The 12,060-nt window shown below is 49.4% G+C and overlaps 1 protein-coding gene across 4 annotated transcripts in view; it reads right to left on the bottom strand.

Annotated features, from left to right (window-relative positions):
- CLPB (ClpB family mitochondrial disaggregase) overlaps window positions 1-8,544 on the bottom strand; it is a 139,916-nt gene extending 131,372 nt beyond the window's left edge. For 2 of the 4 annotated variants that reach the window (XM_058545689.1, XM_058545686.1), the window contains exons 1-2: window positions 8,093-8,543; window positions 4,559-4,610 (exon numbers count right to left, since the gene is read on the bottom strand). In XM_058545689.1, coding sequence (XP_058401672.1) covers window positions 4,559-4,610; window positions 8,093-8,495 — 455 coding nt within the window. In that variant the 5' untranslated portion in view covers window positions 8,496-8,543. Of the gene's footprint in view, window positions 1-4,558; window positions 4,611-8,092 lie in introns of all 4 variants that reach the window. The other 2 variants (XM_058545688.1, XM_058545687.1) reach the window with 2 other exon arrangements.
- Between the last annotated feature and the right edge of the window lie 3,516 nt (window positions 8,545-12,060).

Genomic DNA, 12,060 nt, shown 5'->3' with positions numbered 1-12,060 from the left:
ACTGATCACAGTGCGTTGCCACAGTCTTTCTCAGTCTCTGTCATCGAAGGCGGGAATCGTGCCTGGTCTGGTGTCCTCTGTGCCAAGCACAGGACCTAGCGTATGACAGGTGCTCAGTAACTTTCTGTCAAATGAACAAATGAATCCTAGAGAAAAAGGGCAGGCAGTCTGAAGTCCAAGATTTATACCACCAGCTTTTCTTCACTGGAGAACATTTGGGCTGATGAACAACTGAGTTAAGCACTCAGCAGACGGGCCCAGCTCCTTGCTGGGAGAGAGGAAATGGTAGAGGTGTTGTCTTTCACCCAAGTTTGCTCTGAAGGAAATGTGATCTCTACTGGGAGAACAGGAGGCCTCACCTCTCCCAGCCCTGAGAGCTCCTCGCACAACTCAGCGTGGGCCTGGACAGATGTGCCTTGTCTGCCCTGTGCCCTGGTTTCGGGTGAGCGATTCCTGATTCCAAAAGCCAGGCTTGGGTTTAGGCTGCGCCCAGGAGCAGGGCCACCTGCTTATGCTGCTGACAGGTGGGACAGGGGACCTCCACTCCTAAAGAGCCAGAGTTGAACGTGCTAACAAAGTTTAAGTGCCTTAGAGAAGAAGGAAAGAAATGGTTGCCACACAGGGAGAAAGGGGGAGAGAAGGAAGGATAGAGGAAAGGACCCAGCCTCCCTCTGATATAGTCAATGGGAGTACGGAAATAAGACCTGGACTGCCTGCTTCAGGTTAGCTGAAAAGTCAGTAAAAAGCAACTCTCCCCAAGTTCCACTGTGCTGGACAACAGGGTAAGGAATGCGGGGAACCAGACCTTGCCCCTGCCATGGGGAAGCACACAATCCAGTGGTTGAAGGTAAAGTCTAGCCCACAACCTTCTTAATATACAGAACAGAGGGTGGCGAGCAGCAGATCCCTCCCTGCCCCTTTAGCCAGGCAGGCCCACACCACACCACATAAAGCAGGTCAACAGTGCCCACACGGCAGGGCGGCTGTCCAGAGCTGCTTGGCTTGATCATCTCATACTCTGTGAGGATTCCTGATCTGTTCCTGATTCTGTCAGCATATGACCCTTGCTGCTTTTCCTGTTCATGCACAGACTGCTTCCTCAGTTCTGTCACTCAGCCCTGCTTCTCTCACCCAACCTCCAACTTCTCTTCTAGAAAAGGATTCCTCTCCTGCCACAAGCTGGCACAGCCCTTTCTAGATGACCCTCATACCCTCCCAGACCAGAAGGGAGGTGCGGGGCAAAGGAAGGGGAGACCACGCCCAGCTGGGAGGAGTCAAAGAAGGCTTCACCAGGGACGAAGCACTTGTGCTGAGCCTGGAAGGCTGGGAGGATTTAAGTAAAGGGTGATGAGCACAGAGTACAGAGGGCGGTCTGTGTGGAGGGCCTGTGCCCAGGACCCAGAAACTGCAGATTCCAGAAGGTCCTTAAAGAGGAGGATGAAGCACCTCCTCTCTGAGCAGAAAAGCCTCAGACTGCTGCCATTAACTATCCAGAGCTCTCCCGAGGCTCTGGGGCTAGGGAAGGTAGGGGGTCGTCAAGGTAAAGACATAGCACAGAGCCCCAGAGAGGGCAAGGGGGAAAGAAGCGTAGAGGACAATACAATAGTATCACCAGGTCTGAGTTTTATTCCAAATACTGATATCATTGACCATACAGATCATACACATGGTGACCCAACCATATATAAACTATGAATAAGTTTTTTTTTTTGAATTGATAATGGGACTCTATCCTGCTATAGGCAGGTCTGTTGGGCAGAGCTAAGGGCCAGGACACATAGAGGAAGAAATCAAGAGTAGCAAGAAGCACTTGTGCAGAGTCTAGAGCATAAAAGGCTGAACAAGGACCTGCTGTAGGAATTAAGTTTCCTTCCTGCAAGGATGGTCAGGCTCTCCCCATCCCCACCACCTCTAGGCCTAGTTCTGTTAGCAGGAAGAACTGTAATTCACAGGTTACATGCCTGTTTCCTTTAAACCAGAGCCTGGGTCACCCCCCTATCTCCGATGCCCAGCAGAGGCCCACTCATTCATTCATAAGCAGGAACTGTTTGGGGTGAGAAGAAGGAAGGGAAGGAAGGATGTCCTAATTCAGGCCTTCATCATCTTGAATTTGTCTTACTCAAACAGCCTGTTAACAGATCTGCGTTCAGCCTTTTCCCAATTCAGTTCATCCTTCACCCTTCTGAATGATCCAAATTGGGCAATTCCTCTGCTCAAAAACTTCCCATGTCTCCTCACTGCTTACAGGATAAGAATTCAAACTCCTTACCATGGGCATTCCAGGCATTGCACATTCCAGCTTCTCTCAAATCACCCTCCCTCTTTCCCCAGCCCTGCAACCCTGCACAAGCCCCGCTCAGCAGCATCTACACGTTAACTGGGCCCAGCAGCCAGCCAGCAGCTCCTGTCCCCCGGCTTTGCTCAGCTTTGTTCCCTGCTCTTTGCTTCTAGCGGGGTGGGAGAGAGAGCAGGGGGAGGTCGCCATGATGAAGGGTATGGTCTGTGCCTTGCTCATCTTTGACTCCCTCACAAGCGGTGAAGGGAGATTCTGACTGAGTCATGACCAGGGGAGTTGGGACAAAGGAGGCAGGAGAAAGGTTGGAGACTGGGGACACACATGAAAGGCCCCTACAGACCCTATCCACACAGGCAAGAATAAATGTTCCGAGTCACACATACACCGTAAATTCAATCACTTTCTGTATTCTGTGGGCAGGTGTTTAATTGCTATTAGAAAAACGTGTATTTGGGGGCGGCCCCGTGGCTTAGCGGTTAAGTGCGCTGGCGGCCCGGATTCGGATCCCGGGCGTGCACCGACGCACTGCTTCTCCGGCCATGCTGAGGCCGCGTCCCACACACAGCAACTAGAAGGATGTGCAGCTACGACATACAGCTATCTACTGGGGCTTTGAGGAAAAAAAAATAAAAAAGGAGGAGGATTGGCAATAGATGTTAGCTCAGAGCCGATGTTCCTCAGCAAAAAGGGGAGGACTAGCATGGATGTTAGCTCAGGGCTGATCTTCCTCACAAAAAGAAAACAAAAAAACAAAAAGAAAAACGTGTATTTGAAAGAGCTAAAATCATCAACACTCGGGGGCTCAATGGAACAGGGTAAACTCAGCCTCCCCTGGGTGTTGGAGAGGTGGATTCACAGCAATGCTGCTCTGCAAATGCACTGCCTACACTGGGCTGCAGGAGGAAAGCAGCAGCCTGGCAGCCCTTAGCAGTTAGCGACAGGTGATTCCAGGGTCAGCAAAGGCCTGAAGGGAGGGGGCCCAGCCGGCTCTGCCCCCTCGCTCCCTTGGACTGCAGCAGAAGGAAGTGAGGCTCATCTGCTTCTGGGGGCATGGAGATGCCACGCACAGCCTACAGTTATGAATGGTTCTTATAAGAACGAGCTGACATCTGTGCTTGGTTTTTAAGATGCATCATCACATGTTTATTAAACTATTGCTCCATCATATTTATTTGGCTACGAAACAACTCCCAGCCCATATTTCCAAAAGTGGTTTATTAAAAACTAAGCCTTGAACATTAATACTCAAAAGCACCCTTGAGAATCAATAATAATGCTGCAGATCAAATGAAAGGGAATCAAAGCAGTAAGTCTTGGTGGGGGCTGTGGCTGCCTTGCAACACTTTCCTATACATTCAGGCAGCTGCAGTGGGGACGAGCACCAAGGGTGTGTGGCACTGGGTGAGGGACAGCCACTCCAACACCTGACTTCCTGTCTAATATGTGGATGTGGTGGCAGGGAAGGGAGGGTGTCCTATGGCCACCTAGCTCTATAGACTGGGCCAAAATGCCAAGATTAGGCCCACTGGGGGCCACTAGTTTCACCAAGAATAAAACCTCTGCCCCCAACAGCCCACACTGATGCCCTATGCTGGCCTCAGTCTGAGCATCCATCCTGGACACAGACTCTGTTCTGCCCCTGGCACCAGGCTGAGCCCTGAGTTGAGTCCTACCCCCGCCTAAGAACAAGCCTCAAATCCAACCAGCCAGTAGTCACAGGGGACCAGCTGAGCCATGGAGGCTGGAGAAATGCAGTCAGCCCCTGGGCAGGGGCCCACAGCATGTGTACCCCAGCACTGCGTGAAGGCCTTTCTAGCCCCAGAAGAGCTGGCAGAAAGGTCTCTTCCAGCTCCCTCCCAAACGCCCAAGCGTTTCCAGGGTGCCCCCCTGCACCGCATCCAGGCAATAAGCAATAACACGTGGCCAGTTCCACAGAGAAACAAGAACAAATTGGAAGACACAGTGAAGAACCCGCAGAATGTGGAGGGACTCCAAACTATGCCCTGTGAATAACAAAACAGTGGAAGGATCCAGGAATGTTTGGGGTCAGAAAAGATATGGGCGCTGACTCTCCACCTTAAAATGTCTAATAGTTTTTAGACAAGGAGCCCAGGTGACTCGGTGACTACACGGAAGTCACAGGGTTCAGTTCCCAGCTTAGCGTGAGGATTTCCTCCAAGGCAGAGTCATCACCAAAGAAAGGGGTCACTCCACTGAAGCCTTCCTGTGCGGGAGAGCAAGGCCTGGGGGTTCAACACTCACCTGCGGACTTCCTGGACATTGTTGGTGCGAGCAGCTTCCATCAGGGCTGCATCTGAAGAGAGAGGGGGCACTGGTCACATCCCTGGCCAGGACCTACCCCCTAGGGCTGCTTGGAGGGCCCAGTAAGACAGTGGAAGTGGAAGCACTTCAGAAACATGGGCTTTAACAAGTGAAATGATGCCAACATATACACAGAGAAAGCTCATCATCCCCTGCCCACGTGGTATCCACTGCTAACAACTTGTCCTCCACATCTTTCTATTAGAGAGCCCAAACTCTTAACTCCTCTTGTCACACAGGGATCCAGGTGAAGTGCTAGTCCCATGCATTGCCCATAGTCAATGCTCAATGCGTGAATCCCTTCACTCTGCATTAGCTATACAGCTCTGTATAATATGTTTATGTGACCATCACTGTTGTCACTAATCATTCGCCTACCCGGCCCCACTCTCCCAACTCCAGTATCTCAGCCCAGTTTTAAATCTTGATGTCACAGGTCACACACCCAGCGGGAGGGCCAGGATGGGGAGGAGCAGGCAGGGGCGTGGGGCCCTCTGAGAGTGAAGAGAGCCTCGAGCAGGAGTCAGAGACCTGGCTCCAACACACCCTGCCGGCTACTTACCACGTGCTGGGGCAGCCCCTTTCCCTCTCAACCCCAGCTCCCTGACTATAAAGCAGGGACAATAATCCTTGCCCTGCCAGCCTCGAAGGATGCTGAGATGAAATGATGGTTGAAAAATCTGCAAACTCCCCCATGCCATATCCAGCGAAAGGAGACCCAAAGCAGAGGGTTCCAATCCCTTAGGAATCACCAGGCCTAGCAGAAAAGCAATGCTAAGACTGGTCTGGCCTGGGCAGCCTGCAGGCTGTTGGCACCGCCTTGTGGCCACCAAGGAAAACTGCCTGACTCAGAAAAATCTCAAAAGTCAACAGCAGAGGCACAATTCTTTCAAATATGTAGTCCAATACAAAATGCCCGTGGCACACTCTGTGCCCAGCTGGTTCTTAGCTCCACTGTTGGGCACTGGACAGATTCGTACCCAGCCCTGCCTCAGGGAGCTCTCAGTCCAGCCAAGGGACTCACCCAGTGAAACAGGAGGGGCAGCATTGGAGCAGGGTGGAAACAACAGGATCTGGAGGCAGACAGACCTGGGCTCCAGCCTCAACTTTGCCATTTACTTGCTGTATGAGCTGGCCTACTCGTCTAACCTCCCGAGCCTCAGTTTCCCTACCTGTACAATAGGGATTAAGATACCTACCTTATCATGCATATGCAAACCAGTTCTATGGTTCAGACATAGGCATATGCCTCCACCCCACCTCCTGGCCTAGACTCCAGGGCCAGTTCTTGGTTATCTTCCCGAGTTGTTCTCCAACCACACACCCAGGCATGCATAGGCAGCCCCCAGGTGGAAGGGGAACAAGCCCTACTCAGATATTGCTGTATCCACTCTCCCCTCACTTTTCAGAAAGAAGTGGCTTCTGCAAGGTCACATAGAGAGTGAGGAATGAGCTGAGATTAGAACTGAGGCCTCCTGGCTCCTAAAGCGTAGTATCTACTACACTGCACTGAGGGCCTCAGCTCACAACTCCAAGTCAGGGGACAGAGTAGCTGGCAAGTCAGAAGGGTTGGAATTGGTCATGGTTTGGGTCATTATCTCTTCTGGTAAATAGGCCCTGGTCTCCTTGCTGGGGTTCATGTGCCACAAAGTCCAGTCCAGAGACCCCAAGAACCTCTAAGGCAAGACCTTGGACACTTTCCCCAGTCCATCTAAACATGCTGGCCTCAGGACATTCCCTGCTCCTCAACTTTCCATGGCTCTCCACTGCCTACAGGAGAAATTTCAACCCCTCCAAACCCTTCTGCCTGATATCCAGACCCCACTCCATCTGCTCTCACCTTATTCCAAAGACCTGTCCTCGAACCAGGCTGGCAATCCTGGTAGCCCCTGCACACACCATGTTGACCTGCAACTCCCTTATCCTCATTCCCTGAAGCCTTTGCATGGAATACAATCCAAATCAAGACACATTTACTGAGTCCCTACTAAGTTCCAGACACCATGGTGGACAAACACTGTGAAGGTATTAGGGAAAGGAGCTGGTATCAACCTGAAAAAAAGAAAAGATGCACTCCCTGCTCTCATGGAGCTCAGTGTCCCTCTCCTTTTCATCTCTTACCTTATCCTTCAGAACTCAAGTTCAAATTCTCCACCCCGCAGGGGTCTCCAATCTTCCAGGAAGGCTTTCCTGACCCTGCTGGCCCTCTGATCCCCCAACAACACATACTCAGACCACTCACTAGACCCACAGGCCTAACTGCCTGCACTGTCCACTTAACTGACTTTGTGTTAATTTAGGAGTTCCACACCTAGCCCCAAACTAGGCACACAGAGGGTATTCAAAAAATTGCTGAAAGTTATAGAATCACAGCACACCTAAGCCAGAAGAGCCCCTAGTCTCTATTTCAACATCCTCATTTTGTAGATGAGGAAACAGAGGGCCAGTGAGGAGGAGCAAGACTACAAAGTCACAATGGGAGTTAGAGGTAGAACCGAAACAAGATCCCAGGCGTCCCTGCTCCACGTCCAAGGCCTTCCTTTACAGCTGGCCACATCCTGCTAAATAAACAAATGAATGTCAGGGAGTCCCCCTCTTGCTCCAAAGTCGCAGAGCTTCGGATATATGGAATCCATGAACACCGTGCTTCAGTCTCCTCCCCTGAGGAACAACTGGGAACCTGAGTGCCTGGACTCAAGTAGGCCAGAAGTCTGGCTCTCTGCCGGCTCTCCTAGTCCCTGCTTAGCTCCATGCACCCGGGTGAGATGCCAAACTGGGCCAGCCAGCCCCTGTGGTTGCTTTGGGTCTCTGCAGAGCCAACTTCCTTCTCCTGCCAACTGCCCCACATGGCACCATCATCTCATGTCTGAGCCCAGGCACCGCAAAACCTTGGGAGTTTGACAGACAGACCCAGGCTGCTGAACTCCAAGATGAGTCAGAATAACAGCACTGTAAGAGCACTGAGAAATCATCCTTCACTGAGTAAGTGGGGAAACTGAAACCAGAGAGGAGCAAGGTGTGAGCAGAGGCAAAGCTGGCATTGAAACCAAGTCTCTTCTTCCTGTCTTATGCCACCTTAGGGGGGCAACTTATCTAAACCATCTAGTGGTTGCCCTTAAAACACGCGGCGGTTTCCTGGAAACCTCTTAGAGGAGGAATTGGACCAGGTGGAATATTAGAGCATAAAGAACTATGCTCTAATTTTAGATGTTTAGTCCCGTGCTCCCACTGTACAGATGGACAAAGTGATGCCCAAAGAAGGGAGGCTGACCTATGATGGGAAATTCTACAACTCAGAGGGACTGAGCTCTCCAGTGCAACACCCTGCTCTATGACCAGATGATGTCTGGGTCCCTCCAAGACTGAGGCTCTGCTAGTCTAAATCGATAAGCAACTCCCACCCTCCAAAGATACGGAGTCAGGACACTCCTCCCGCCTCTCCCTTCCTCGAACCCAGACTGTCCCAATAATCACCCTTGTTGGACGGGCTCTTGCTGTAACAGTGAACCACCAGCGCCGTGGCCAGGGCCCATATGCCCAGTCCGGCTCTGTTGAGGACTCCGTTCCAGCTGTCCTGTCCTGGGAGTGTTTCTTCGGGGTTAGGAAGGCGTCCCCAGGTGGCGGCTGCGAGGCACTGGGTCTCGGTGCGTCCTCCCTGGCGCCCCCCGGTGGCTGTCCCTCCTCGGGTGAGCAAGGCCGGCGATGTTCCAGGGCGCCCTCCGACGGCTGCTCTCAGCCACTGCGGCTCCCCGCGGCCCCCGGTGGTCACGCTCCGGCCGGAGTGACCTCCATGGCTCCGGAGCAATGAGGACCTAAGCAGCTGGAGGAGGAGCCGCGGCGCCAGAGCTCTTCTCTTCAACACCAGGGACGCCACCATCGTGACAGCTACTTCGATTACCCCCTGGTGCCGGCCCCTGTGCTGGCCACGTCCAACATGGCCGCCGCGGCGCGTTCGAAGACGCCGCGAATGGGGTGGAATTACGCAATACCTCACGGGAGTGGTAGTCCACAGCCATAGATCTTTCCGCAGCTGGAGAACAAATAAACTACACTTCCCAGAAGGCTGTGGAACTCGCGTCACAATGACTGCCAATTTGCAGGGAGCCCGGGGCATGATGGGAAATGGAGTTCGGGTCGGGGGCGTGGTGAGAAGGAAAATGCCATGCCATGTCGTGGCGATTAGACTTGAGGTTCGAATCCCAGAGCCCCTCTCCAAGTTTAGATAAAATACGCGAGCCAATTTCTGACTAGTGTAATTTAAACAGGAATATTCAGCAGAGGCCTGTTGTGAAACTTATGCTTATTTCTTTTAGCCTATTTCTCTTTTCAGCCTGGGACAGCTTTTCAAAAAGAAAGATGTCTAGAGTAACCAGTGCACCTGAAATAGGAATTCCTTTTTATTTTCCTACAGAGACTTCCTTTCGGTTGAAGAGCTGACTCCTAGTCTTGCTTTCTCACTTGTGTCATTTTCAAAGTGCTGTCACGTGGGCTGTCTCATCGCATCCTCGTGGCAGCTGCGTGCGGGAAGCTGCGCAAGGTTTAGTATTCCCGTCTATAGGGAAGGGAATTTTGGCTCAGAGGTGAAAAGATTTGCCAATAAATCAATAAATAAAGCACAGGTCTTCTAACTCCGAGCCCAACACCTGCACCCCCATCTCGCCCCCTCTTTTCCAGACTGAACCCACAGGCAGGCGAAAGAGGAAGCTCTTCTTTATGCCAGTCCTGTCTCTTACTCCTGCTCTTCCTTTAGCTCTCTGCTCGAACTTGACAGTATCAGAGCCTTCCCTGACGATTTTATTTTAAAAAGCAGTTCGCCTTCCTCCATCCCTCTTATCCTGCCTAATTTTTCTTCACAGCGCTTACAGATGACATACTAAATATTTATTTGTTTATTGTCTTTCTCTGGTAGAACGTGAGCCCATGGGACAGGGACTTTGTTTTTTCACTTTTATATCACTATCACCCAGAACAATGTCTGGAACAAGAAGAGCTACTCAATAAATATTCGTTCAGTGAAAGGGTTACCCCCACCTCATTAACGTGGGGGAATGAATAGAAGCTCCCGAGTGCAGGCAGAAGTGGATTTTGGTTTTGACTCTTGATTTACTACGTGTGACCTTGAACAAACTCTTAGCTCTCTGATTGTTAATTTCCTCATTATTCTCAAAAATAATAATACCTACCATCAAGATGATTGCTTGTATTAAGTGAGATAATATGTAGACCACCACCATCCCTGGCTCACAGTAGGTCTTCAAAGAGATGGCAGCTATCATTGTATTCCCTGCTCTAGGGGTGTGTTGGATTCTCTACTGTTAACTTCTTGAGGGCAGAAATGGAGTTTCTCATTTCCTCATCCTTTAGTAAGGCATTCAGCTAATAGCTGTTGAATGAATGAATGAATATTTTTAAAGTACTCAATAGCCAAAGCATTTTGACCTTCTTATTTTAAGAGATGCCCAGGACATCCTGTCGTTAGCCACTCCATTCAATATAGCAGCTTCACCCTCCCTGTATTCTTAGAATACTTCTGCCTCCCAACTCGGGTTGGTCACAGCAGGAGGGGCAGGCCCTGAGCTCCCATTACCGGGTGGGTCACAAGACCGAGTGCATCTGCGTGTGCACAGCTCCAACTCTCTCGCTGCAGACACTTTCTGGGGCCCTTCAGCTTACTTAGCACTGCGTAATTTCAAAGCACGTACCCGTTGATTCTCTCATTTGATTTTCACAAATAACGTCCATGAGGGGTGCAAGGCAGGGTTGAATCACTATCAGCATTTGCTAGGGAGTACTGAGAGGTTAAATGATCCATGTCTGGCTGAGTGGGAAATAGTAGGGGAGGATGGGAATACCCATTAGAATCAGCCAGGACTCAGAGTGAATTCTAGATCTTCAATAACCAATTCAAAAACCCCTAGGTCACATTGCTAACATTTTAAAAGATCTTCAACTCAGGATGACTTCCTTTGGGTCTGCTCAGAAAGCAGGGACTTATACCGGGTTCCAGTTACCCTATCTTGGCCCTGAGCGTCTAGCTCTTGGGTTGGGGAACAGAGGACTCCAGCTTCATCTAGTTTGTAATGAGGTGACAAGGGGATATTGGAGTGGGGCTTAGGAGGAGACAGAAAGTGAGAGATCAATGCAGTTGCTGTGATCGCCTACCTCTGGAGTAGAGAGGGAAGCCATTCTATAGGCTTCTGAGGAAAACGCTTCTCCTGAAAAGCAAAACAAAACAACAAGAACACATATGCATTTTTAAACAAATGTGTAAATAGATAGTAGATAATGAGAGCTGGGTTTTTCACTGTTGGAGAAAGAAGTTATAAATAAGGAAAGAGAAAGCTAAAATGAACCTTGTGGTACTTGATTGGAATTAGAGGTATCAGTGAAAACTCATGGTTTTAAAACATATATACAGATAGGTCAATACAGAAATGTAGATATGTAAGTACGTATGGGTTAGTATATTCCATATATCACTGATCTCTGTCACCAGAGAGGGTCTAGAAGCAATGACACCCCAAACACAGAATGCACCTAGCACCCAGATCTAAACACTATTCTACAATAAAATTAACCAGTTCTCCTTGGAGAAATGGTTGTTTCCAGGACTAAGGCAGGGAAAACACAAGATGAGCCAGGAATATCTTGTGTGCCAGAAAGTAAGGAAAGGCTCAAAATCAGATCCAAGCTTGTCAAAAGAACACAGGAACCAAAGTGAAGAAGCTCCTAACGACCAAACCTGGAACAATTAAGCAAAAAATAATGACAGTTTGGGGGTTTTTATTCCATTGGGTAAAACAAATATCCATTATACCATACTGATATAAATAATCAAATAAATAAATAGATAAATGGGGGAGAAACAAGGAAAGAGACAGCTCTTCCTTATAGTAGAAATTGAATTAATAAATGTAGAAGGAAGAGGGAAATAGAGATCACCATTAGGCAAATACCAAGTAATAAATATTTCAGACAAGATCCACAGATGATGCTAAAATTAGCGGGTAAAAGTTTGAGGACAAACAGGATTTGTATAGTCTTGAATGTCTCCTGCAAGATACTTATCAACTACAAAAACTTTATGGTGGAGATACCAGGCAGACACCAACTTAACTAAGTGATGGAGGTAAACATCACCAGTAATAAGACATGCAGACATCATCAATCCCTCGATACGATGTAAGGAGAAGGACACAATATCATTTTTGTGGCATTCTTGCCAAGCATATGTAACTTCACTCCGATTGTGAGAATACATCAGACAAACCCAAATTTAGAGACATTCTACGAATAACTGATCAATATTTGTACTAGTTTTCTATTGCTGCATAACAAATTATCATAAATTTAGGAGCTTAAAACAACACCCATTTAATATCTCACAGTTTCTGTAGGTCAGAAGTCCAGCATCTTTTAGCTGGGTCCTCTATTCAGGGTCT

This window comes from Diceros bicornis, chromosome 7 (assembly GCF_020826845.1).
Source record: "Diceros bicornis minor isolate mBicDic1 chromosome 7, mDicBic1.mat.cur, whole genome shotgun sequence".
Classification (NCBI taxonomy): domain Eukaryota; kingdom Metazoa; phylum Chordata; class Mammalia; order Perissodactyla; family Rhinocerotidae; genus Diceros; species Diceros bicornis.
Note: the sequence above shows the minus strand (reverse complement) of the source record. Positions and strands in the feature narration are given on the sequence as shown.